The sequence below is a fragment of the Stylophora pistillata genome, chromosome 1, assembly GCF_964205215.1.
Source record: "Stylophora pistillata chromosome 1, jaStyPist1.2, whole genome shotgun sequence".
Lineage (NCBI taxonomy): Eukaryota > Metazoa > Cnidaria > Anthozoa > Scleractinia > Pocilloporidae > Stylophora > Stylophora pistillata.
The window spans coordinates 22060455-22087465 of record NC_142519.1 but is presented as its reverse complement, the minus strand read 5'-3'; the positions used below and the strand labels follow the sequence as shown (position 1 = coordinate 22087465).

Below are 27011 nucleotides of genomic sequence, written 5' to 3'. Positions count from 1 at the left end.
TAAAGTGGCCAGTCCAGACTAGATGACCCGTCTCAGTGGCTAATGATTTGTTCTCGTGCAGGATGCGAGATTGCTTATTATGCAAGCTGTTAGCAGTACAGGTGGTACCTACTGATAAACATCCGAACGTGTATTGGCCTCCGTCGGACATAGAATCGTGTAGTGCCGTGGAAAATCCGCCAGCAGTTAAAAACAACACTAAGATGGTTTTCCAGCTGTTTTGAGGGTGAAAGGTCATTTTATTCTGCTATCTGGCGAAACGAAGAAGTGCATACTTTAGTATTCCGTGGGAAATGATTACACAATACAGATTTACTCCCCTGGCGCGGAAAACAGCTTTCACTCATTATAAATTTCCTGTTGTCGAAAGAGGATCAGTCGGAAACTAAATACGCATGAGAAACAGGAAAAGACCGTTTTGCGTAGCACAATTACTGGTTGTTTTCTCGTACTTTCCTATTAAGCGGACGCGTCAGAATTCATCTAGAATATAGAATGCCGACCGGCTATCGATCTGTAGTTCGAAAACTGGGGCCGTGTTCCATTTGTAATCGACGTACTTAAGCCAGTGGTACTTAAACATTGGCAAGAGACGTGTTGCTAGGTCATTACCTCAACATTTCAACTGTTTGACAAAACAATAGTGCCATGGGTCAATTGCGTTTAAATTCGTAGACGCAATAGGCATGTTGTTCCTTTCGAGAAATTTATGAGTGCAAATTTTCAATCACGTAAAGCCACTGAAGTTAAAAGACAATCAAAAGGGAGATTGAAATCAACATGATTAACACGTAAATATGCTGATTTCATTGTTTTCTTCTTGAGGCAATTAGTTTACGTGGTCTGCAATTGAATAGAATTTTTGAACAGAATGTATGGTGTTACATGATTAAGACGCAATATTCAGAGATTTTTTAGCTCAAATCGAGCCTACACTAACGCCTGAAGAGTATATCAACCATTCCTAGTATGTTTTGTTAGATTGTTGTACCTTGTGTTGTATTGTTTCATTGACCCGCGGAGACCGAAAAATCAATACAGATTTGCACTTTAAAACAAAAACGCCATGAGGGCATTTGTGCAGAAAAATCTAAACATTTTTTAAATATTAAGGATCTACGATAGAAATAGTATTTTTGCTGTAGTAAATTACTTAGCTCTGAACGATGCTATTTTAACACTATGTAGTTTCATAAAAATGTAGATGTCGGGTTAAATTTCTTGGTTAACTTGTGAACTGTCAATCATGATACCGCAGAGTATCGCACTTATAAATCCTCGTAAACTTGCTCGGTTGAAATGTAATCCAGTCCTAACCCTGCATACTTCAAACCTTTAATAACTTGAATCTTTACGATAATCTTTGTCTGTTCATAGACTGTAGCATGGATTATAGAGGTTTTTAGTTAGCTTCTTTCATTGGGTATATTTAGAACAATGCTCTTCTAATCATCCGTGACCTTTTGAAAAGTTTACTAAGGTAATAAAATCTCTTTGAACTCCTTTAATTCCTTGCGCAACAGAAAAAATTTCAAATACATTTCCCGTAAAGTGCCTATATTCTCATCTTTCTTACAGTGCATCGATGAAGCGTCAGCGGTTGGGAGAGAAAATCCGAGACGCAAATATACTTGGCAACCTGTCAGCAGATAAAAATTCATTGAAATTTGATCTACAAAAACCCTTAGGTGTCAACACTCATTTTGTTGGTCATGGGCGGTTGGTTTTAAGTGCTGGAATGCTTGGAACGTAACCTTTAGCTCCACCTTGTTCGATTTTAAAGGTAGGAAATAAAGCGTTAATGAAAGCGAAAGAGCAACCAGTCAATCATGTAATACAGAGACCATGTCTGATTGCTTTTACTATCAAACGATTTGGGAAATCGAAGTAAAAATTTCAATCCTCACGGTGAGATTGTGTGATAGCTTCATAATCGTTTCCGGTGGAGTTAAGATTTTGCGGCCAAAGATAGTCTTCTATACGCCCGTGCCGCTACTCGCTGATTGGTCAGTTAATGAAAGACAGGAAGCTGTCACAATGCACGTTGCCTAGCGTAAGTGGAAAATCTACCCAGCAACGTGGAGACGTCGGTGTGCATATGCCTAATGACCGATTGTCAATTATAAATTTACAGAATCCCAGATTTTTGGCTCTCTTCGCACCTTGCCTAGCGCAAGCACACTAGACAGCGGAGCTTAGTTGCGCCGGGGGTCAGTCGCGAAGAGGCCACACGCTAAAGGTAGAGATTCAGCAGCATTCCTTCCATCCGTTGGAGTATCTGCTGCTGTAATCAAAGCCTGCGACTGCAAACTGGCTTACTTTATATCCCCGGCGCTCTCCGTGTCAGCGTAGCGCATGACTTCCGCTGCCAGCGTCGAATCTAACATGGAACTGTTGTGTTGCGAGGGACCTCGAGTTCGGTACGCATACCAAGATCCAATTCTACTTCAAGATGATCGTGTTCTGCGTAATTTACTGACCTGCGAAGACAAATACATTCCCAGTTGTAGATACTTCAACATTGTACAGAAGGAGATTGAGCCTCACATGAGGCGAATGGTTACGAAATGGATGCTAGAGGTAAGTACGAACACGAACATCCTTCTTTTAATGTGTATATCCCTTTGCTGAACTGCGATGTGATAATGGTGCTAAGATTTGCCTTGTTTTGAATTTGTCAGGTGTGCGAGGAGCAAATGTGCGAAGAAGAGGTCTTTCCACTGGCAGTGAACTATTTAGACCGATTTTTATCAGTCGTACCAACCAGAAAATGCCAGCTTCAACTGCTTGGCGCTGTGTGTATGTTTATTGCAAGCAAACTTAAAGAGACATCACCGCTATCGGCTGAAAAGCTGTGTATTTATACAGATAATTCCATCACGTGTCAGGAATTACTGGTAAGTATACGATATAAAAAAATTATTACTTTAGGAATATGTTCATTCATAATTTCATTCATTTCTTCTCTGGTGTTCGGGTGCTTGCGGTCTGGCAGCTGATTTCAACGAGTTGTAAATCTATCTCCGGTTAAGTGTATTTCTAACTAAATACCAGAAAACGTGATTTTCCTTGTTCTTTTATGGTAACGTTTTTTTCTCTCTTTATCTTATTCGTGCAGGATTGGGAAATTTTAGTTCTTGGGAAACTTAAATGGGACTTGTCAGCCGTTACTCCTTACGATTTTCTAGAGCAGATTTTTAGCCGCCTCTCCTTACCCAATGAAAGCGTGATCCGAAAGCATGCGGCGACTTTCATCGCTTTATGCTGCACAGGTAAGACGAGCTTCCTATCTATTTACTTTACAAAGATAAGGATTATATCTCAGTCTTCAAGACTGTCTGCGCCCGCCCATCATACCTTAACTTCTTTAAAATGTATGCCACCACTGAACTCGTCTATTGTAGCACTTTACTCCCCCCCCTTTTTTTTTTTTTTTTCGCAAGTTATGCTTTTCTCTTTATTTTTGCCATATTATATTTTTAAACATAACTACATGCCTTTTTTTAATTTTTTTAAATTCTTCATTTTTCAGATGAGAAGTTTTTGATGTACCCACCATCCACTTTGGCTGCGTCGTCTATTTGCGCGGCTGTTGCTGGTCTCACAACAACAGAACAAAAAAGCGAGTGGACAAGAGGAGAACTTGAATCATTCCTACAAGGGCTCACAAATATCGAACCGGTACGGATGAAAGGAAAAAAATTGTATAATTTGAATTAAAAAGTGTTCGGAATGACTTGTCATTTATGCCGTGCAAACAAAGTTTTGCAAAGAGCAAATAAGGAAAAAGCCATGCGCAAATTTTGATAACACCCGCAGGTTTTTCACACATTTATCTCTTGTTTTTAAGATTTCAGTTTTTTACTTTTTTTGCACCAAGAGGCCCGCGCTTTGGTCATTTGAGATATCATCAGCTAGAAAGAGAAACATTCTTCCCTAAGACACAACGTTTCTTTGCATAAAAATGAAAACGCTAAAACAAACAAAGTGGAAAGTGATCTATTTTAGGATTTTTTTTTTCAGGAATACTTGCAATCGTGTCAAAGACTGATGGAAGAAGTACTTCATTTTAATGTCACGGAAACTCCATTAGATAAAATCGAAAATGGAAGCTCGCCGAGTACGCCGACAGATTTACAGGAAATCCATTTTTGACAGAGGCATTTAGTGGACTGTCACAGAACCTTCCGTGTGTGTGTGCCAACCTATCTATCGTGTGTAAATACTGTAATAAAGACTAGAATTTTCTCAAATTGCCGTCGTTTGTTTCCAAGTGTGTGGCTTGCCAGCGCCCGAGTTGTTTTTCATGCAAAAAACGCTCGAGATAACACGCTCCGGTTTCCTTTCTCTTTAAAGTGCACGCATCGATAATTAGAAGTGACGTCTTTGTTCAAAGAATGCGTTTGCCTTCAGAGAGCAAATGGAATTAGGCCCACCGAAGAGTGAAAGGCATTCTTTAAGAGAAAGCAAATATCACAAATCCTTTAGCTTGAATTTGAAATGATAACAAGTGTGTTTTGTGCTGCTTAGTTAACGATGTGTTATGTTTACCAACCCACACGCTAAAAAATGCTACCAATTTGTTTACACCCTTCTCTTTATCACCGTCCGAACCCAAGCGGTGTCAATTAAATGGACAGCCTTGGCACTAATTCGCCCAACTTTGACAGCCAAAGCATGGCCAGTGAAATTGTGCGGTTATTATTTCAGGTGCACACTTTCGACATGATTTAAACACGCGATAGAAATCTATATTTGCCCTATGTGTGTTTTAACCGCGCTGCCTGCCCTCAAACTCTGATGTACACCTGTCTTGAACATGAAGCCACGTGCTAAAAAATTCCTTGGATGATTTTTGAAAACGTCATTCTTCAATTAACGTTATCTGTTTTCGAAAGTGTTATTATCTCTGATTTTAGAGTTCAGTTTTCTTAATTGCCGATCGCTAATAAGGACACGTACCATAGTTAAGGTGGCACTACTATTAATTATTTTTGCGTCACGGCGACAGAACTTGAATCGTGCTTGGTTATAGTTCATTGCATGATGTTGTCTCACAATCAACATACTGAAGTGCGAGCTATGCGGAGCCACCGTTGTTTTCGGAAAATGTTCCCACGAGTAGGTTAAAAATTCAAATCGATACGGGTCAGGAATTTCATAAAGGCCACCGGTTAGAGGGTACACAGACAACAAATTACCTTTTCTTCTTCAAGATTTCTGATGATGCCGTTCCGTCGCAAATTTCCAGAAATGGATCACTACTGCCAAACAAACAGGAGTGTTTTCTCACTATTACATGATCAGACTTAAGAAAGTACAACTACATTCGATCCCGTTACATTTGCCACCGGGCTGTTTGCAAGACCAATGACTCCACTGACGCTTGACTAGGTGTCTATGCAGGACAATATTTCTTTATCAGTCGTAACTTATTTGTCGACTGAATTTCAAGTTACAAAGCTCTACATTGCGATTTTAATGAATGTGCTGAGCTGCCATGATGAAATCCTACTTTCCTGAACAGTTACCTGTTCTAAAATTAGAATTTTTTCCGCAATTTTTGTTTAGACAAACAGCATAGCCCGCACTTCAATGAGCAGGTTCTCGAAACTTGAAAATATCCGGACAAGGAACTTACATTCCCAAACAACGAATCTTAATTTCAGTGTTAATGGGTAATGGAAATAGACTTGTATGTGTCTGACCACAATGATGATAACTAAATCCTGGATCTCTTTATTCTTAAGAAACAGTTTTGTGAAAAGGTTTTAGTTATGTACCAACTGAATGTTATGTAATAGGCACTGTCAGCTGCTGCTCTAGAAAGAGTTCACTTTTACAGCGCAGCTCGTTAGTAAGAATTCAAACTGAGTAGATATATTCGTAAGGAAAACAGACAAATGTTCCATGAGACTTTTTAATACTAATGCTTTTAAATTTTGAGAGGAAACTGTGTCTGAGATTCTCATTAGTACACCTGTTATGGTGTCACCCGCGAATATTGCTGGTTGTTACAAAGTTTGAGTTTATCTGCGTTTTAAAATTTTGTCTCAAGCGATTATCGGTAATTATTTGCTTTATCTTCCTACATTGGCAACATGGCAAAACATTATGCAACGGAAAGAATGATGATTTTCTTCGCCCGGAGTGTGAAGTTCGTGTCCCATATATACTGCTTTCCCAAGCAGTAATATCAGTGGAAACTGAAAAGACACTTGAACGCAGATAAGAAGTTGGTATCAGTTGCTTCTCCAAACATAGTCCACCCTTTCTCGACTTTAATTAGATAAATAAGTATTCCATTTAAGCCTTCCTGAGTGTCGGCTTAGTATTCAAAGTAAATATTTCAGTTTTCAGAAGAACCGGCCACTCTTAAACACTTGCATCGCAGAGATAACTTGGCCTCTTATCAGAATCCAACGATTGATGGAAAAAAATCACCAAAGTGTAGAGGTATCTTAATACTGGGGCTTGAAATACCTAGGCGTTTTTTCTAGCAGGATTCCTTAGCTTCTGGACTGAATCCGCACATAAAGGAATTACGCATGATCGCGAGCGTGCTAGTAATGAAAGATTTTTAATAAAGAAAAGAGGACAGAGCATAATGTAATACTTCACATAAAGTAGACAATACAGGGATATTTTATGACTTTTCAGAGATAACAAAAATCTTTCGTTTGCAGAAACACCTATCTCAAGTTTCCGCCAACTTGGATAAACTGAATGATAAAGGTCCAAAAGTCAGTGAAAAGAGAATCTCGATCAATCTTGTTAATAAAATGTGACCGGTTCAATATCATCTAACTCAGTGCTAAGTTACAACCCAAGTGAAATTAAAATTAAAGTCAGCACACTAGGTGTAACAAGCTTAATCAGTTAAGGAACACACACATTTGCTTCTAAGAACTGAATATTCTCTCACTGAAAGTCAGTGTCAGGTCTCTCTGAAAAGTTCATATTCAGGTTACCCCAAAACTCTTAATGGAATCTCAGACTAATGCGCGCAGCTCTTGAAATAACACTCTTAAGACACTCAAACGGAAAAATCTAAGAGGCTTCGAGAATGCTTCTCTAAATAACAAGGTTTTGCATCTGATATATTCAATCACTGCTCATTCCTGTCCTGGATGGTAGCAGTTGCGTGCACAACTGCAAGATTAACAAGTTATCTTAGACAATCCAAAATATTTGGTAATGCTTCTTCATCTCAAATGACCATTTAAATCAGTAGTGCATTCAAAAATTGCTTTCTTGTTCTTTGGCAGATAACATGTTGGAAGTATTAGAAATTTGAAAAGCTCCAGTTATAAATAATGTAATATTTTTTAGTAGTTTGTCCATCATTAACTGCCGGCTTTTATTTCTTAAGGTTTACACTTTCGTGAAACCGTACCCTGCCTCATTTCACGGGACCGGTGGCAATTGTATCTGCTGTCGAAAAAAACCCGGCTTTCTTTGACTAGTTCTAGGTGGCCATCATCCGAAACTTTTACCTACAGCACAATTTGATTGTGATATGGCTTTTAAGATAAGCGATGATAGTTTTGTTTTCGCGTCAGTGTGAGAGAAACCTCTTGAGAGAGGACCCCGACCGGGCTATCACGATAAAAAAAAAAAACATTTTTTTAAAACAACATTTTCATTTAAAATTTTATAGATGTGCTCTGTTGTACCGTGGCAAGGAAATAAAAGTTAAGGATTGTTTATGACATCACGGCAAATTATAAGTTGTCGTGCTTTGATCGGCAAAAAGCGTGAGTTAGACACTACAGTAGCCCCTTCTCTATCTCTTTTCCAAATGCAAGAATGCAGAGTTGATCAAGAGCCAAAAGCAGCTGTCTTAAACAATACTTGTTCATGTTACATCTTTCAGTTATGAAAATGCAAATTCTTTTAATGCTCATTAACACTTGATCGATTTCCTCAACGTTTTTTTCTCATCTATTTTCAACGGCACTCGTCTATACCGTTAACCTTGGCCATTGATTAGAAGGAGAATTTTGAGGGGTGAAAGTCCACCTTTGGACCGAGTTCAACAATCACGAAAGGGAAAGCGATGAAAATCATTTGTCAAGAGCTCGGGTGTTGATATCGTAATGCCATTGGCCTGTAATCACTGTGCGAATGCAATTTAGGTATATGATAGTTTCTTGAGGGTACCGTGATTTTACTTCTCTCTAATCTTTCTTCCAAGTAGCTTGAATAATTACCCTCACGATTGCTACTGAGCTATTTTCAAGAATTTGAAGTTGCTCAGTCTTTGAAAGAGAGCAATACGGTCAGATAATAAATCTCTTCAGTTTTTTGGGGCCGACATGATTTATGAAGGATTGAGTAGCATTAAGAGTGTTAAAGTGAAACACCATCAATTGTTGTCTATCAGTGACAACTAAAGCCCTCAAAGGTTGTCTAATAGTCTGAGTACCGGTTTTTATCTCGGGAAACAATTTGAATTATGTTGCTGATCAAAGTGGTGTGTCTTGGAGGAATAATTTTGGAATACCATGACTCAAAAGTCGTCTGAAAGAAAGAAAAGTAACTTTAACGTTACATGTTCGTTTATCTTCACCACTGAATAGCATTTTAGTAAGGGACGACAGAGGGAAGAAATTTGCGACTGCAGAGATTACATAAATTCCACCTGCTTTGAAACGCTACGCTACACCAAAAGGCGTCCTGTGAAAGCGGAAAGGCTAATTATGAATTTGCTCGCAATGGCTGGTAAACTCATGAAGACCACATTCATAAGGCTGCTTTCGTACGTGAACAAATGATAAGAATTTCAGGCGGCTTTTATTCACTAATCAGACAGGTTATGGAGTAAATTGTTATTCTGCCTTGAACTTGACCCATCTCAAATGAAATTTAAACAAAAAAATGTCTACTATGTCTTCACGTTAAAAAAATGGTTTTCCAAAGGACTAAATTCAAGTCATAAATGTAAAGATCACAGAATGCTTCCGTCATGATGATTACCTTCGGCTGAGCGGAGATCACGGACTGAGAACAGAAATGACTGGCAAGTAATTAGTACGTAACTGAAGTGAAAGCAAAAAGCCGAGGGGTTGATATCCAAGAAGTTGTGTAATAGAAACCTCTTCGACAAAGATGCGGAAAAAAATTCGATTTTTGTCGTCGCGATGAAGATAGTCACTGAAGCGATTCGGTGGTTCCTCAAATCCATGAGGTTTATCAGATTGAAAAGTATATAAAGTAACTATTTCAAGTTGTTTGAAAGTTGTCCAAGAATTTAGCTTGAGCCATGAATTTCAGTTTTTACACATTGAGAGGGATGAAAACATTTCAGCCCAGAGATAATTAAACGAATTACGAGATATTCAGTCTCTATTATCATTATAAAGCAGCTTTTCACTCGAGAACTGGGGCGGAAAGATGCAAATCTCGGATGTTCGTTTACCCACAGCTTCCAATTTGAGCTCTCAAAACGAACTGATCGCTAAAAATGGTGTTCCACTGTCTCTTCGAACAAGACACTCTCACTCTGGTTCACGATAAGAAAGTCTTGGTTTCGATATAGAATTTTCCCCTCCTGTCTTTGCGTGATTGCCTGAGGCATCGTTCCTTGGTATAACTGCAAACGGTGTGATTTGCAGTGTGATAAATGAGTGTGTATCAAAACATAGAGAATGCAATGTTTTATTAGATAGTCCCTGAGTTTCTCATTCTGTATGCATACAATATGTGCATGGAAAAACAAACCAAAATTACGAATACGCACCCAACGTCAAAATATGCAACTTATTACGGAAGTGTTTTTGGTAGACTGAAACAACAGCTGGAGAGACAAACAGGCTCCTTTAGAAGTGTCCAGAACCACACTGAGGACTTTGTGAGTTCCGGTTTTTATTATTTCAGCGTCAAAAAGACCAAAACGTACTTGTTTTTCTAACGTAATGGGATCTTCGCTTTCTTGGGCTTTTCAGCACCAAAGGAAAAAGTCCTCAGCCGCAACACAGCACTGAAGAGTTAAGCCATGAAGATATTGCTTCACTGTAATCTCTTTCCCATGTTAGCAGTTTGGCTTCTAGCGGATTCATACGCTAACCCGAGAAGTGGTTAAATCCGATGAGAAAACCTTAGATTGAATTTGTGTAAGACTAAGACATTCAGTTGTACACTACATGGTTAGCCGCACGTTCATACTGTATATCATACCTAGCCTGCCTCAGGGTGTAAATTAATGTCTCCCTTCAAAAAGTGAAATGCAATGGATTGAATAAGAAGTCCTTGGGCTGCAATGAAGCTTCTATATGATCAATATGAAATTCATGAATAATCCTTTGCCAACTCTGACAAAAACAAGTTGCAACGAAGAAACCTTGGACTGAAGTGTGCCTTCCATATATTCAATATGAAACTAACAGAAATGTTATTTAAACCACATGAAAGATCTTCCCTACACTCAGTCAGTAACAAGACATAGAAGAGCAACCTTAAAGAATCCCGAATGTTGTTCTTTCTGAGTCACTGATCCACCCGATTCTTCACTATGGGACGTTTTCATGGCTTCAGCAATTTTAATATAAAACGTTTCTCAATGAGAAAAAGAAATCTACAAAAAAACCCAACGGTTTTTTTTTCTTCCTGTTCTCTTCGGCCTGCGATCAGAAATGCCGGACAAAATATAAAGTTTTTTTCCAAATACTTGGTCGCATCATACTTAAACCTGTTGTTATTTTCATCGGAGGTCCTTTTAAATTGTTCGTTCGATCAGCTATTTAAGTACTACTGTAACGCTGGTCAGAACCTGGCTTCAGTACATTTTTGGCGGGAAACATGCCCACATATCGGCACTATTGTTTTGAAAGAGTGGGGAATGGAAAAGACCTTTTTCGGGCCCTTCTCAAATGTTGTTAACACAACGTGTCACAAAGAATATTCTGTACAAAGGCACAATCAAGTTCCAGCTCAAAAGAACACATCTCAATGAAGGAGGAAAAATCTTTTATCATAACCTTGATAGCTGTTGTCAAAAGTCCTAATACATATCATTTGTCGCAACTAACAGGGAGTTCCTTTCTAAAAGTGGGGTTGCACTTTTAGAAAGGGACTCCCAGTAATTTGTTCATGTATGTAGCTCAAATTTCTCTTTTTTAAACAAAGAGTCCTTCCCGTAAAATTCCAAGAAACACAGACAGCCTCTTTATTCAATTGCCGTACTTTGAGCAAGTCAAGTGATAACTACTTTGTACAGAAATATTTCTTTGTGTTCGGTCAGTGGCGAGATGAAAAGGTTTAATCAAGTTCTCAATGCATTCATTGCCATCCTTTTGTCTAAAATAATTAATCTAAAATAATTAAGTCCGAGCCCCAATAAAAATTTCACAGCCAAAAACGGATGAATGCTAAATGCCATAGCTCTACTTGGACAGTTTTTCGAGCCATTTTATGAGACGCGATAATGGAATTTTTCTCTGCCTTTCCGTATATCATTAACATTTAAAGAATTTGATATCGTCTGAAAAAATGTTCCGACAGCAAAAAGATAAGACCGCCCAAACCTTGTCTGATTTCAAAATATTCAGGAAAAACAATACGTTCGATTTGTTTCTCAAATATTTGAATTTCCTCAATTACTTGTTCCAAATAAATATTTCTCTGCAATCCCAGGTCATTCAGAGTGCCTTTATACATTTCGAACCGCCTATTTCTTTGAAACAAAACCTAATTGCACAATTATTTTGGTTTTATCAACCAAGTTGATAATGTAAATTGTCCACCGTAAAGATCTTTAAAGCTGACGTTTCGAGCGTTAGCCCTTCGTCGCTCTAACACACCGACGCAGTACCACAGTTTCTTTTGAAACTTACCCTCTTTACAATTGCATAATTGCTTGTTTCGTTCCTTTTATCTTTTTAACTCCAAGATCCTTCTAAATTCACAAATGCAGCGACATAAATTATAAAACTCTAAAAACTTATGCTCGAGTTGGTTAATTTTTGTAATCAAGTCAGCTATGGAACTTTTTAAAAATAGTTTCTTAATAACAGCTAGTATGAACCCTTTTATTACATCTCGACAGTGAGATTACAATAGAGAGAAAATAACTTCGTCGCCAGCCTTACTTCTAAAACCATGCAAATTGTTACCTAAACATTACACATCACTGCATCCACACCGGTCAAAGTTATTTCTGTCTTTTCTTTTCTTTTGCGGAGGAAAGCACTCCGTGGGACATCAGACTCCCTGAAGTGAATATATCTGACTGTTATTCCACTCTTGAACAATTTGAGTATTGGCTATAGTGGTTCCCCCGTGGGACATTGTTCCCTTTTGAACAGAGAGCAAAAAGCGTAAGTTATGTTAAATATACCAGGGGTGTTCTTGAAATAGTAACAAGACTTTTCCAACAGCATCCCACTAATATTTAGGGAAATAAAGCTTTGAAATTTAATCCCTAATCGCATTCCTACCTAAAAGTCTTATTCATCTAACCCTTGACTTCATATTTGACAATACATGGTTTGAGATGCGCCACCCTGGAAAAGAAAACGGGGGTAAAAATAAAACCATCTTCATTCATCACTTATGCCGCTCATTGTCTGGCGTGGCTGAGTTCATTTTGGAGGTCTCAAACGGCACGTGCACCTGCACACTTTCCCTAACAGCATGAGCTCTATTACACCATGAATCGTCAGAGAGAGAGAGAGAGAGAGAGAGAGAGAGAGAGAGAGAGAGAGAGAAAGAGAGAGATAACTTTATTTAATGAGGGTGAAAACACTTTACAGTTAAAACTGATAAAATAGTGACCCTCATTGTACTTTACTTAAAATGAAATTGATAGAATGACTAATGACCACGATACTAAAGAAGAGTTTGACTTAAGAAATAGAGAGATGGTCGAGACCAGTATACGATTCTTTAAGATAATTCACACCATTTTTCTTAAAAAGCTTAACTATTTCGGGCCTATTAAACTATAGATTGTTTAAGTCCTTTTTCTTCAAATCAATTTTGAAATTACTAATTTCACCTACAAGAAACTTACCCATTATCTCAACATCGACCTGCTCGAAAATTGTAGTAGTCCCCGGGAGACAAATCCCTCATTTGATAAAAAAAACAAAACAAAAACAAAGGTACCTCAAACTGACTTAGTTTGTTATTTAAATAGTTCCAGAGACAACAAATGCCACTTCCAGCGGCGTTTCATTGTAATTAGGCCTGTCAATTTATCCCTTTGAAGTTCAAAAATGATTATAAATTGTAATTGTCGATCCTTCATTCCTTACCACGAGGGAAGAAGTTGTTACATGAAGGTACGAAACTGGTAAAGTAATTTATTACATCCGTTTTGAATTAACTGGTGCAATCTTATTGGCTCTTATTGGTGCGATTTATTCACAAATGGCACCATTTTTCCAGCCTATGAGGAACCTTAAAAAACACAGAAATCAATCATATTCCAAGGCTAGTTTAAAGTAACCAATCAAATTAGAGGAAAATAAAATACAACTTTTTTACAAACTAGCTCAGCACTGGATCAATGTAAAATTTGTAATGATCACACAAATCCTAAATTTGAGCGGTTTAATTCTGTGATTTGAAAATGGATATAAGAAGTCCGTAATTGAACTTCGCGTCCTGCAATTTCGTTCTGAATTCATAATTGTTATTTCAAATCAAAGTTCCGCGGTGCGTACGTTCGATTTTGAAATCACTCGTATATCGTATGATTTCAGAACAAATTGCACTCCACTCAGTTCAATTACCTCTATTAATCACATCCAAATTTTATCTGGCTTTGATTTTTCTTTGCTTAAAATTAATCGATTGGGCAATTTATAAACTACAAATCAGTATCTTCATGCCACTAACGCAAGAAATTATCAAACTTGAGAAACTCTACCTAACTCATATTTCGGATTGGAGATGAATGGTTAGAGACGAGGTTTGAAAACGGACCCTCCATTTGACTCCAGCTTCAGGCTAACTGAATCAGCATGGCCATGGGTGACTCCGCAAAGCCAACCAGTCTTTGACCCTTTAACTCCCAAAAGTGATTAACATGTAACTTCTCCCTATGAATTATGCAAAAAAAAAAAAAGGTAATAAGCCTTGAGAATACTTAAAATAATAAGGTATAAGTTGTTTTATTATATAGATACTGATGAAATACCAGGATTTCTCCTTTTACTAAAAAATCATATCTTCACCGCGCGCAGTGAAGATACTATTTTTATCTTTCACGCGTGAGGATATTGGTGTGGCCATGGTTACCAACATAATTACCCAATTGCTGTTTCGAAAATGAATAAAAAAAGTTGTTTTTTATGTGGAAATTTCATCAGTTTCTATATAATGAACAGAACATTACGTGGCCGCCTGGGGATACGAATTTTATCTTCTCGTGCTGAAAGTATCTCTCACTCATTCGCTGCGCTCACTCGTGAGAGATACTTTCAGCACGAGAAGATAAAATTCATATCCCCAAGCGGCCATGTAAAATCCTCTATATCTCGATCTAACACCAAATTCTTGTAACTAATTAACAAGGAAATGTGCAGCAGCCAGAGGGAAGAATTAACAATCAGATCCTGGGAGTTAAAGGGTTTACGGTAGTGATAGATTGATTTGTTTCTCGAAAAATACCTCTACATAACGGTTTTTTTTTTTCGATCTTCCTATTTTAACCACGGGATGCGAGGCTGAGTGCAGAAGGTACCGTTGAACGTCTTTAAAGAGTATCCCTCTCATGCGTCACTTGAAAAGTACCATGAATAGTTGGCATTTATTCCGGAGTACACTAAAGCGATTGGTGTTGAAGCCTCGCGCACCCTTACCTTACTCAAAACTGTGGAGCGAGCACAAATGCACAAAACCTCTACGGCCAATCACCCGGGACAAACAGCAGCCTTTTTTTTTCTTATATAATTTGGATATATCAACAAAGTTGAAATGGTAAATTGGCCACCGTAATGATTACAAAAGCTGACGTTTCGACGAAGGGCTAACGCTCGAAACGTCAGCTTTTGTAATCATTACGGTGGCCAATTTACCATTTCAACTTTGTTGATATATCCAAATTATTTCGTTACTCCCACCGACGCAGCCCCAAACAGTTTCTTTCGAAACTATCAGCCTTTATTCATTTGTTTTTTTTTCTTAATTCCTACATACCAAAAACATACACTCATGAATTTAATTCATTTTTCTACAACCGCACACTGTTAGACTGTACACTTTGATCAATTAATGTTCAACGTGAGAGGTAGCGAATAGCTTAGCCAATCTATCTCTAGCATTTGTGATAGGACTCTAGTATATTTACACTCACAAAAAGTAGCTATGGTCGCCAATAGCAAGTTCTGATTGGGTTAGAAAAATGAATTTATAACACTCAGGTCACTTCGCCTCATAGTCAGCTCGATAAAAGTCAAATTCTTCCCTTAATGGAATAAGTCACTGAGATCGTCTGTCATTAGCGTCATACAGATCGTTTCACGATTTAAATGGTCCGTATAGATTCGTAGAATTAATTAATTAAAACAGTGAAGTGTTTTAAATGGTCAGTTGATTGATTGATCAATGTTGATTTCACTACTACACAATAACAATCTGCAGTAGGTGTTCATTATCTTCTTTTCTTATGAAAATAAAGAAAAGAAAAAGAACGATTGAAAACTTATGGCCAAATGTTTTGGGCTCGTGATTTGCAATCCGTGTTAATTCTCTCTATCCTCCAGCATTCTTAGTATTTGTTTTTTACCTTTTTACTGCTATTAAATCTATGTAAATTCCTTTTCTACTGGAAAAACAATTCTTTACGTCATCAAAAACTTTGAATGAAAGCATCCTTAATCAGCTACAGACGAAATGGATGTACCTTCACGGTCGCATGTAAATTTGCCTTCTTCATTAGAATTTTGACTTTTTGGAACAGAAAATGTAAGTATTATCTGTTCTCCTTTATAACTTTATATCCGAGTTTCACAACATTTTTATGACAGGCATTTTGCGATAGGCGACCACTTTAATTGCACTATTTTGCTGTTTCGAAAATGAATAAAAAAAAGTTGCGTTTTATTTGGAAATTTCATCAGTATCTATAAAATAAACAGAACATTACATGGCCGCTTGGGGATACGAAATTTATCTTCGCTCGTGAGATATAGTTACAGCACTCCAAGATAAAATTCGTATCCCCGCGCGGACATGTTATATCCTCTATTTCTTTTAACTGAGACACAATAAAGGACGTAACGTCTCAAGATTTGCATTACCAAATTATTCTCTCTATCCTCCAGGATTCTTAGTATTTATTTATTTTTTTACCTTTTTATAACTAATCTATGTAAATTCCTTTTTTATTGGAAAAAAAATTCTTTGCGTCATCGAAAACTTTGAATGAAAACATCTTTAATCAGTTACAGACGAAATGGATGTACTTTCACGGTCGAAATTAAATTTGCCCTCTATGGTAAACTTGAAACTGTTTTCGTTATTAGTTCAGCATTTAGCATTTGTTCTCTTTACCAGTATCCTCTTAGACCTTATTTACACTGTGTTACAGGTAAAATTTTATTCTAGGGTTTTCTGGAATCTAAAAACAATTTTTTTAACTGAGACGTAATAAAAGGACGTAACGTCTTAAGATTTCCACTACCAAATGAAGGGATGTAATGTCTCTCTACGTCCGTAGCCTTTTTGTAGGCAAATTCCATCCCAGTGCATGGTCGGAACTAATAAAGGACATGGAGATGACCAAAATGAACGTAAAAACGAAGACTACTTGGCTTAGAAACTTGTGGGATAATGCCTGTCCACTAATGTAAACAGCACACGTGGTCAAAAGATTTTCCGTACGTGCTAAACTTTGACGGTTTCTTTGTGACGTCTACAATTTACTCTTTATCCTTCTTTCCTGGGTTTTTATAAAAATGTGAATAAGGTGGTCATAAGTTTTAACCGTGTAAGATTTACAAACAAAAGGTGAAATTATAAAAATAGTAATATAAATAGAATGAACTCAAATTTATGGTGAAATAAAACTTTTTTCAACAAAGATACACCTATATTTACTCCAAGCATACATCCTGAGAGCACACAATTCCTTTTGTCCTCTTTCTTTGGTAACAGCAGAAACAGTTTTGACTGAGTAGTTTTTACCTATACCTTCGTACCGTGAGACATTTGCACCGGTTTAAACTAAATTGCTAAGAAACGGTGACGAAAATAATGGCAATTAATTTGAATTAATGATGCGAATTTTGTTGTAGTTTCGAATTCATTTCGTAGCCGTGTCAGGCAGTGTTATTTGTTGTTACTGTCATTTCGCATTGAATTAATTTAGCTTCACGTATCTTTTTCAGCGGATAAACCTTCAAAAGTTCAAGAATAAGAAATCCTCTTTGTCTGGTGGATGTGAATAAAAAAAGCTTCCCACAATACACCAGCTTTAATTACTCAACACAACAGATTAAAATGCCACGTATGGTTTCGCGTAAGCTTGGCGCAAAACGTGAAGAATGGGGAAAATTTTTCGAATTTCTGAAGGAGTCCTCTGTATCTATTGTACTGAAGAAAATTTGAACGCTTTTTCCAGTATCAATAATTTGCTTCGAAATTCAATCATGCGATCTCTTTTTTTTATTATTATTCCCATAGTCATCGAATCCTGTTTTCTCATTTGTTGAAAACGCCACGTTTGTACTCATGACTCGAGAGCGAGCTAGTTCATCGTGCGTTTGTGCCACGTGTCCGCCTGCCGTCAGCAAACTTACTCGACAACGTGTTAACTGTGGCGTGAAATTGAGAAAATAAGGAACTGTTGAATAAATAACCATATCCCCTTCTTATTGCATGAACTTTCATTGTGTCTCAGCCGGTCCAGCGCGGGTGGCCTGCATTGCTAATGAGACCTATTTGCATGACAAGAGGAAAATAGAAAATTTTGATTTGAGTTTGTTAATTCTCGACATTCGATCGTCTTGTGGGAAATTATCAAAGCAACTCAGACGAGGAAGGAATTACATCAGCGCTCTCTGTGGACCTCACTATAGTTAGGTAAAATCCTTGATTTCTTTTTTTTTCTTCTCATCGTTCAGAGATATTTGAATTAGTCGCCTATATTATAGCAAAAGAATCGGAATTAATTACTCTAGCAATTCCAATATGAACTTGGCCTTAATAAGTTATGGTTTAGTGGCGTTTCACTCACAAGATTAAGATCGGCTTTTTTCCATTCACCTCTTTTACGCCGATTTTTGCTGAAGTAAATAACTCTTACATCTTTACGGCGTTATTGCGAAACGTTTGCCTTGTAATATTTGGAAGCTCCGTTCATTCAATAACCACGATTCAAGGTGGTTGAAATTGGAGATATTTGCAGAAGAATTAAACTCTGAATTTTCTTTATAACTTCCATCCGGTCTATTCGGAGATCGATTTTCATTTCTGGCTCCAAAAAATTAGGATGTAAGCCTTATAAATGTTGAGATCAGGAGAAAAAAGTTGTGTTTAACTATTATTTACATCTTAAGGCTCCACGCGTGAAGGCTTTAAATAGTCTCGCTCTTTTTTTTTATCTAGTGTAGTTCACAAAGCAATAAGTATTTAAGGGATAGAATAAGAAGAAATTCTTCTTAAAAATCCCTTTCAAAATAAATGGTCCTCCATTTAAAGTGGCGATTAAAGCGGCGCTTGTAACTTCATGCAAAAACTTTGAGTGGTGGGCGAGAAAATTAATTATTGCATTATGTGCTTGCTGTTTGTGGTGGACCGGAGATGACACGAACCCTGGGTCGTCCGGCGGAACGTTTTACCTTCTAAGAAATGTAAATTTGCGAATATGTTTCTTGCTTTGTAAACTGGGCTTTTTATGATGGGCAGCTGTTTAAACAGGAACAGGCAGAAACCCTGCAGTTCTACAAGATTAAACAGACTTGGAACACATTCGTAATTACATCACCCATTTAGCTTAACAAAAAGGAAAATTCTCGAAATGCTAACCATAGAAATCCTGATGTAAGCAGAAAATTTACACCAGAAAATGCTGTTTGGATATCAAGGGAGATCTCATGGAACTTGTTTGATTTTTCAGCTAACAAAAAAAAATTGGCAAATGCGCATTTTAGTGAGTAAGCAATGTCAAATATCTCACAATTTTGCAACTTAGTTCTTTATAGTATCGCTTTCTTCAATTGAAAAGGAACTGTATTTCCATTCGGCTGAAAATACCTTTTTGTTCAGAATTTTGAATTTTTTCTTCTTCAATGTGTAAATAAAGCAAAGGTGCATTGTTTAGTCTCTGCTTATTGTACACGAGACATGTACACTTTTAAATCGTAGTGTTTTTTTTTTCGTGACATAATTACTTCATTTACAGTTTTTCTCGTTTGCACTGTATAGGTCAAGGCTACAAATGCATTTTGAAAATAATCTCAGTTTAATCAGAGCGAAAGTTACTCTTGAATTATACTATACGACGATTTTTTCTGGTTCGTGGCAACACGTCGAAACTTGTAGTAACACAAACGTGTGCAGGGGAAAGATTCTTCCTACATGACGACAGTTACTGAATTCGTGTTTACCGAGTACAGAAAAGCTGTCTGAAAAACTCTTCTCATTTTGTTCTAAAATTGCTTGCAATTTTTAATAAAAGCGCAGTATTGGAAAAAAGTGAGCAAGCTCGCTGGCAATAAACTTTTAAGTTTTAACAGCAAAGACGTCGCCCGTATTTTGACTAAAGTTAAGTGCACTAATCAGCCCTCTTCTTTGGACCAGTTGACGTTTTTTCCACGCAGATCTAAGTGCGCCATAGAAACATCCTCCAATAATGACCGATGCGCTGGACATTTGTTGTAATTTGTCTTCGACTGAAAAGATGAGGAAACAGCAAACCATACTCACGTGTAAAATGGTATTAAACGTGTTTTTGGTCAACATGTTCTCCACTTCTATTTTGATTTGCATACACCTCGTGAACGCCTCTCCAATGGACAGTCAGCTTTACAGTTCAGTGGGAAGAATTTGGTTGACCTAAAGAATTTTCGGTTTATTACTTAAAAGGTCCAGATTCTGTTTTAAACGGGGTAAGGCGGACTTATTTCAGTCTGACGGGAAAAGATGTGTTTTGAAAAAATTGGGATTCGCTCATACAACCGTAGTAGCGGCAATATACCAACGCTCGAGGTTATTTTCACGTCCTGATTGCATAGCAACTTGTCCACTTTTTCAGCCAAAACGTACTAATTAGTCGTCAAAGGGGAAAACTCGCACTGAATTTTGCGATAGAAAATGAATACGGGAGGAGATGCAGGAGTGACTGCGTTGTAAAGGTAGGATTTGCCTTTCCCCTACTGATTGTGGATGAGTAGACCATCCGCACTCTAACTGCCTAAAGACTTGCTTCATCCTCTATATGCATATTTCTAGGCGACAGCTCATCGTCGATAATGTTGGTTTTTTATGCAAGTTAAAGGTTCTACCTGCTATGTGTTAAAAACAATGCAACATATCTTCAAATTAGAATTACCAAAACAGTTGTGATGAAGGAAGTGCCAGCTTCATAACAACTTCTATTTAGTCGTATCCGTCATAGATGAAAAACTCATTAAGGGTAAACGTTATTGTACTTGTATCACACTTAAAATCAGTATGATTAAGTACCTTTCATTTCTTGAACATGAATGCAGCATTTTTATGGATCGCCACGAAATGCCATAATTTCAACCGAAATAATCATGCTTTGCTTGCATTTGTGACCCGGCGACAGATGGTGAGTTTTCGTGCGATATTTAATGGTTTTGATACGACAATGCTTCCATTAACGATATTAGTATCTATTACAAAGTAACTGTTTTCTGTAATAAATAATCCAACGGCAATTTTAGGGTGTTTAAATTTATAGTTTATTCTTCAACTTGTCCTTAAACTCCTCTTTGCGTCATCCATCATTGTCCTGATCATTCTTGTGTCAGTTTTTACGTCGGTAGAAAATGTCTGTGAAATTAAAACAAAATTATTTATTCACTTCAATTTGTAGTTTCTGACTGCTACGTGACGAAGACGAGGCAATGGAGGCGTTTAACCAAGCTTATGACGAATTTACAGGTGTTCATTCTCTCAAGGTGAGTTGCATAGGTTAGATTTTCAGGCGCAGAAAGCTTAAAGTTTATGCAAATCATAGAGGGATTTTTATTTAATGGTACTGATACGCCAAAGAAAAAATAACAAAAAAAAAAAAAACAACAAAAAAAACACGACTTATTAATCAATTCATAGACATCCGTCCAAGTCTTCACAGCCGTATGTTATACCGCGCTGCTTCGTCTAAGTCGAGAAGTACATCTTTTAAAAATTCAGTTTGGTTTTGTTTTGTTTTATTTTTTTTTGTATCGATGCTGCAAACGGAAATGGGTTTTATCCAAAAAAAAATTAATAACAAAATATTTCTGATCGCGTTTGGCTTATTTTCTTTTATGATTCTGTTTTTCTAGTTGTTATATAATAATGAATCAAACGCACAAAGTTCGACAATTTGCTAGTGCATTCAAATATCTTCATTATGGCCGCATTGAGTTCTGTAAAAATAGGCCGTTGAAGATACTGAGTTGGCGGTTATAGGTAAGTATAGGTGTGTTTACTACAGCTTATGATTAGGAAACAAATTTCAGATTCACATGTAAATAAGGAAGAAACCAAAAATCGATTTCCAGGAGAAAATTGGCAACAGAACAAACCGATTTAAGGCACTGTGAATACAAAGGTCTGTGAAACGTTCACTTTTGCTAGAAGGAAATTTTTTTCTTCTCTTTGACGAAATAAAGGTAAAAAGGTTGTCTCCTCGAGCGCGTAAAGGTTGGGTTGCTAATGAGGAGAGGTTGAAATAACAAAATATGGCTCTTGTTGGACAAAAGAGGAGGTTCGAGCGTTCGTTTTCATGCTCAGTCAGCAGAGCGCTGCTCTGAGTCCTTACTGAATATGTATGGTAGAGTCAGGGATGAAAATTCACACCGATCACACCTAATTAAACATGCGTCACAGTCTATACTTTACTTGTTCTGATATTTGCAATTGTTAAGCAAAGCTTCGCTTTCGTTTACTTTTAAATCTTTAAGAGGAATTAGGTTGCAGATTTCAAATACATTTACCTCAGGTCTTGAAAGCGATGGGGCCAGAGAAAACAAAATTCCAAAGGAAAAGAGCTTGTCAAAGAGCTGTGAAGGAGATTCGTTCGGTTCAAGTATGAGTTGTAAAAATATATACAAAAAAATGTCAAAAATCCATGGTTATTTGATTTGGGTTTGTCTCATGATTATCTGGTCTTGGAATCAAACATTGTTTCATGATATCATTCGAAATCATTTCAGTTCTACGATGTGGCCAGATCCTTTTACGATGTACTGTGAATAGGTGGTTTGCACGTTACGTCATTGCCGCCATGTAGATATCTCAGTAGCTTCTCTTGTTCGTCCACCAACATTTGTTCCTTTCATCTTTGTTAACTGTGTCTCTAGAGATTGGTTGTAAACCACCTATAGGGATGTTAGCAAAAAGGTCTGGCATTCAGTGAATTTTAAAGTGTCATTGTAAGCGGGTTTTTAGTGAGAACGAGTTTTATTATGAGCTAGTCTAGTCTGGTTGGGTTCGTTTTAAGAGGATTTCATTTCATCAAGTTCAGTTCTTTCTTATTCATTTTTGTTGTACTTTGGTCCATGAGAAATAATATATATTTTTTTTCATAACAAAAGGTTTCGTCACGTTTGATATTCTCTTTCCGTCCATTAGAATGCAAATTCATCGAAAGGCTGTCACGCATTCAGCTTGAAAAGCTCTTCAAAGGACCGTACACAAGATAGAAAACTTCTTTTCAAGATCTCTTCGCTGCTGGAAAAGGTAGGAACGTTTTCTTACTAAATTTTCATTATTGTTCATGTCGCAAGAATAATTTTTTAAAACGTAATCACAAACAGTATAACGTAAACGTTAGCTTTGTTACTTGAGGTTGCTAACCACGTCCGAAGTGACTTGAGCGTGAGATGCAGAATTCTCAGGTTCAAAGTCTTGTGCGACCGTCAGCAGTGCATTGCTCTTCAAGGGAGAAAAAAATAGGACCCCCTAATCTAAGTGTACACCATAAGCCTTTTCTTTTCTTCTCAGAAAGAAATAGAAGTCGCATCTTACCCAGAAGATCTCTTTGAGGAACAAGAGCAATCAGACAGCAGCGATATTGACGTCAGTGGAGAACAAGGTTATTCACTCAATGACGACGATTGCGATCAGGTAAGGACGACAAAATATGAAATAAAAATTACTCAGCTGCTGCTGTCTTCATTCCTATTTCTATTTTCTTTGGAGTGACGTGAACCATAGAACGGAATATTGATTTATGGTATGAAATATTGATAAATTTTTTTTTATTTATTTATCTAAATTGCGAAGGACGTCATTTTCGCTAAGAGTGGCTGCGATGATAAAGTAAAACTCACAGACGAGGAAAAGGAAACTTTCGTCTCAGAAGGACTTCCAGTACCAAGCAGGATACCACTGACTAAGGTATATCTAAAGTTCATTCATTAAAATGGCTCCTACACTCTCAGCTGGAGACTGGATAATAGAAAGAGATCATAAACTGTTTTTCAATCTCTTGTTGCGTCCTTTGCTAGCCGGTGCCGCGGTCTTACTAACCGTCAGAAAGTATTTTTTGTTGGTCAGCGCTCAGAACGAAATGATTACTAAAAGGTGGCAACATATTATTTCTAGGTAGAAGAAAGAGCCCTAAAAAGGATTCGGCGTAAGATTAAAAACAAGGTAAGGAATTATCATTGCTTCCCGTATTATACGTAGCAGTTTTTTGACAGTATATCCTAAATATATTCTATACCTCATGTAGTCCTTATGCATCGAACACCTGTGCCAATTCTTGCAGATCTACAACTTAATTGACACAATAATAACTTAAGTAAGGTTGTAAAAATAGGAAAAACTAAAATTCAAGACGATTTGTTATACTATTTTTTGTTCTTTTCCAAGCTTTCTGCACAAGAAAGCCGACGAAAGAAAAAGGAGTATGTCGAAGGTTTGGAAAAAAGGTAAGTCGCAAATTTAACAAATAAAATCGTTAAAAAAATTATCAGCAAAGTAACTAGGACCCTTAACTTCTTAGCACTTCAATTAAAAAGCATTTGGTGACACCTATGGGGATGGGTATGGATATGATGTTCAAGAACCATGCACGCAATGTGACCATTGCTTATAAAACTTAAAATTGGAATTATTGCCGCAAATATAATTAGGAAGTGTTACACACTAAGGGCTCGCTTCATTTTACTTCATTTTTTAGATATATATATATATTCGAGTGTAAAACCTAGTTTAACCTTTTTTTAGCCTGCTTTCGTCTTTTTTTTTTTTACCCTTACACTGGCTGATTGTTTATATAAGTGTCACAGAATTGCTCTGAGAATGTTATAGAAAAGCAATTTGATCCCACTCTTTTCCAGGGTGGAAACGTGCAATTCAGAAAACAGCATACTTCGACAAAAAGTGGACTCACTTGAATCGACAGTAAGGTAACGTGACAGAAGCCTTCCAGCCACCATACAATTAAGTTAGATCAGGATTAAAGCTGAATAATTTTTTATTTAGACAGAGAGAACACAAAGTGGTTATCAGGTTATAACGAACCGGAAAGAAATTTAAATCATCAATTGAGAATGGAGAACAAAAACAAGGATATATTAGTTAAGAACGCACGAAGCGCATGCGTGTGACCTTGCTTTAACTGGCACAAGTTCATTTAGAAAGATAATTATCCCTTTTTTTTTTATTTGCCTGATATCTATTAATGTATCTGTTGAAAAGACTGAAAATTTTAACCACCGAGCCAAGTCTCCATCTAGAAACAAGAAAACAAGAGGAATTTTACGTTCGTAATCTAATGTCCTTAATGGAAGCAAGTGTTTTCACTCTTAAAGGTCGGCACAAAATGTACTTTATTTTCATACAGTGTAATGTAGACTATTGTTTTATTCACGGTTATTTAAGCTTGGCCTGAAAAACTATTTCTGATTAATTGATTTAAATTGTTCGTTTGTCTTCGTTTCCGCCATTGTTGTTCAGAACTTTGCATTTATCAGTTTTTTACTTCATAAGGATTATATGGTATCAGAATGCTTGCTTGTTTTCCAATATCTTGCAACCGAAACGTACAAGATAAAACGTTATGTGAGAGTCCCTTCCAAAAAATCTTAGTTTACTTTTTGATGAGTTTTATCTTCACCAAAAGACCATCTGTCTGGTATCTTGTTTACACCAGAAGTAAACACCTGAAAGTCGAGAACCGTTTGGTGACAAGCTTTTGGTTAAAAAAAATAAAAGTAAATTTAAATTCTGGAATTTTTAGAGCGTTGCTGACAGAGCTGAATAGATTACGTAAAGTTTCTCTGGAGAAAGAAAGAAGAGAAAGACCTGAAATGAGAAGCAAAGGAACTCAGACGGGGACGTGCTTAAAATGGTAAGAGCCCCCACAAAGCTTCACTGGAGTAAATCAGTGATACCTCCATATTCCTCTCAGTTTCAAACTGAAGCTATATGCTTCCCCATTGTGTTGATGTATCGGTCTAAACGATCGGTTTAAATGCTAGATTTTTTGTAGGAATCGTTAGGACTGGTACTCAGTTTTAACAATTCTGATACCTAGCAACTCCCGCAGTTCCTCTCTATTATCAGGAACATTAAAAAGAATGGTATAGGGTTGTAGCAACGAAAAAAACAAAGCGTCAATAATTATCAAGCTACAACCAACTTCATCCTTCCAAAGGTTACTAGATACCTTTCTAATACAGATCACTTTTACCTACTTTTCCAAACGTAAGTGTTCGCCCTCTTTCCTGATAAAATGTGAGTCCACTGATAAATTATCTAAATGTATAGTTTGACAAATTTTTGTTTTCTTTTTGCTTTCACTTTTTTACCGACTCAGTCTCAAGAAAAGAAACGCCGTTTACAAACAGCAAAACCTGGCAAGACTGGAACATCTCCGAAAAAATAACAACTTCTGCACACCTCAGCCTTACAGCTTGCACAAGCTTGAAACACAAAGTTGAACCGAGGAGATGACAATTGGCTTCCAAGCAGTTCCTGTCCTACAGAGCAAGGCCGATTGTAATAGTTCTCGTGTGATGTATTTGTATGATGGTGCTGGAAACAAGTTCAGTTATATAGAAACAACGGGATGTAGATGGAATACTTTTATCGAACGTTGAGAAAGAAGTCATCTTTTAGAATTATTGATATATTGGCCATTTAAAATCAATTAATTGCATGTAAAATATGGGGATACTATGTAAAAAATACCTTGACTTTGCAATACCTTTATATAATTCCGCCCTGGGAATTCAGCTCCTATATCAATAGGGTAAATGTTTTTAAACTACTTATACTGACAGATCAGAAATCCATACGAAATTTTTGTAAAAAATCTTGAAAATCGGGTAGACTTCGAAGATGCAGTGTGTCACGTATGTCATGTGAAATGGCTGTAAATAGTTTTTGACTGGAATTTTTTTTCTAGAGGAGTAAATAGCATGTATTTAGGATACAAGTGCAGTTATTACAAGGAGGTTAAAAGAACAAAAGTCTAATGTAGAAAAGTAATCCAGTCGTTTAAAAAGAAGCAGGCGACGTGCTAGAATTTCCCTGTAAACCCCTTTGGAAAGAGGAAACTTCAGTCCTTGGTGCAACACTGATATGAGCCAAGAACTAGGTGATTTCTATGAAGGTCAAATTTTATGCAACGTCTACGTTATTCCTGTTACATCTGAAACATTAACACTCCGGATTATAAGATAAGGAGAAGCAAGCCGTAAACAGTTGAAACCTTTTTAATTTTGTGCTCTGTTCCGTTGCGCTCCGTCGACCAAAAATTTTAAGGCTATCGATCAGTAACTACTGAAAAGCCTCACTAAATAGAATAAACGAAGAGTCGAAGGTAAGCTACCTGAGACAGTCTAAGAATAGTCAGTTCTTCTCTGAAATGGCAA

At 37.1% G+C, this 27011-nt stretch overlaps 2 protein-coding genes and 1 long non-coding RNA gene across 6 annotated transcripts; 2 read left to right on the top strand and 1 right to left on the bottom strand.

Annotated features, from left to right (window-relative positions):
* On the top strand, window positions 1–26985 carry LOC111339760 (uncharacterized). Of its 4 annotated transcripts, none has more exons than XM_088744336.1 (11): window positions 1–791; window positions 1579–1783; window positions 21011–21095; window positions 22756–22863; window positions 23128–23250; window positions 23410–23523; window positions 23731–23778; window positions 24001–24059; window positions 24471–24539; window positions 25373–25483; window positions 25952–26985. In XM_088744336.1, exons 3-11 carry the CDS (start codon window positions 21042–21044, stop codon window positions 26073–26075), a joined length of 810 nt encoding a protein of 269 aa, XP_088600462.1. In that variant the 5' UTR covers window positions 1–791; window positions 1579–1783; window positions 21011–21041; the 3' UTR covers window positions 26076–26985. The 4 variants fall into 4 exon arrangements, with proteins under 4 accessions (XP_088600462.1, XP_022802213.1, XP_022802214.1 ...); XM_022946479.2 differs by lacking the exons at window positions 1–791; window positions 1579–1783 and adding exons at window positions 17362–18030; window positions 20661–20743; XM_022946478.2 differs by lacking the exons at window positions 1–791; window positions 1579–1783 and adding an exon at window positions 17337–18030.
* Window positions 2073–4253, top strand: LOC111345418 (G1/S-specific cyclin-D2). Its single transcript, XM_022952693.2, has 5 exons — window positions 2073–2580; window positions 2682–2897; window positions 3119–3272; window positions 3533–3681; window positions 4024–4253. The coding sequence occupies exons 1-5, from the start codon at window positions 2356–2358 to the stop codon at window positions 4153–4155; spliced, it is 876 nt and encodes a 291-aa protein (XP_022808428.1). The 5' UTR covers window positions 2073–2355; the 3' UTR covers window positions 4156–4253.
* LOC111339761 (uncharacterized) lies at window positions 12016–20131 on the bottom strand. Its single transcript, XR_002695690.2, has 4 exons — window positions 19876–20131; window positions 13013–14045; window positions 12438–12503; window positions 12016–12294 (listed from the first exon to the last, which is right to left on the bottom strand). It is a non-coding gene; the product is annotated as an uncharacterized LOC111339761 (long non-coding RNA).
* Window positions 26986–27011: the final 26 nt, after the last annotated feature.

Coding starts and splice junctions, on each gene's coding strand:
- LOC111339760 (XM_088744336.1), top strand. CDS start 21,042: ATGGAGGCGTTTAACCAAGCTTATGACGAATTTACAGGTGTTCATTCT. Junction 23,779..24,000: donor GGCGTAAGATTAAAAACAAG/GTAAGGAATTAT, acceptor TTCTTTTCCAAG/CTTTCTGCACAAGAAAGCCG. Junction 24,060..24,470: donor GTCGAAGGTTTGGAAAAAAG/GTAAGTCGCAAA, acceptor ACTCTTTTCCAG/GGTGGAAACGTGCAATTCAG.
- LOC111345418 (XM_022952693.2), top strand. CDS start 2,356: ATGACTTCCGCTGCCAGCGTCGAATCTAACATGGAACTGTTGTGTTGC. Junction 2,898..3,118: donor TCACGTGTCAGGAATTACTG/GTAAGTATACGA, acceptor TTATTCGTGCAG/GATTGGGAAATTTTAGTTCT. Junction 3,682..4,023: donor GGCTCACAAATATCGAACCG/GTACGGATGAAA, acceptor TTTTTTTTTCAG/GAATACTTGCAATCGTGTCA.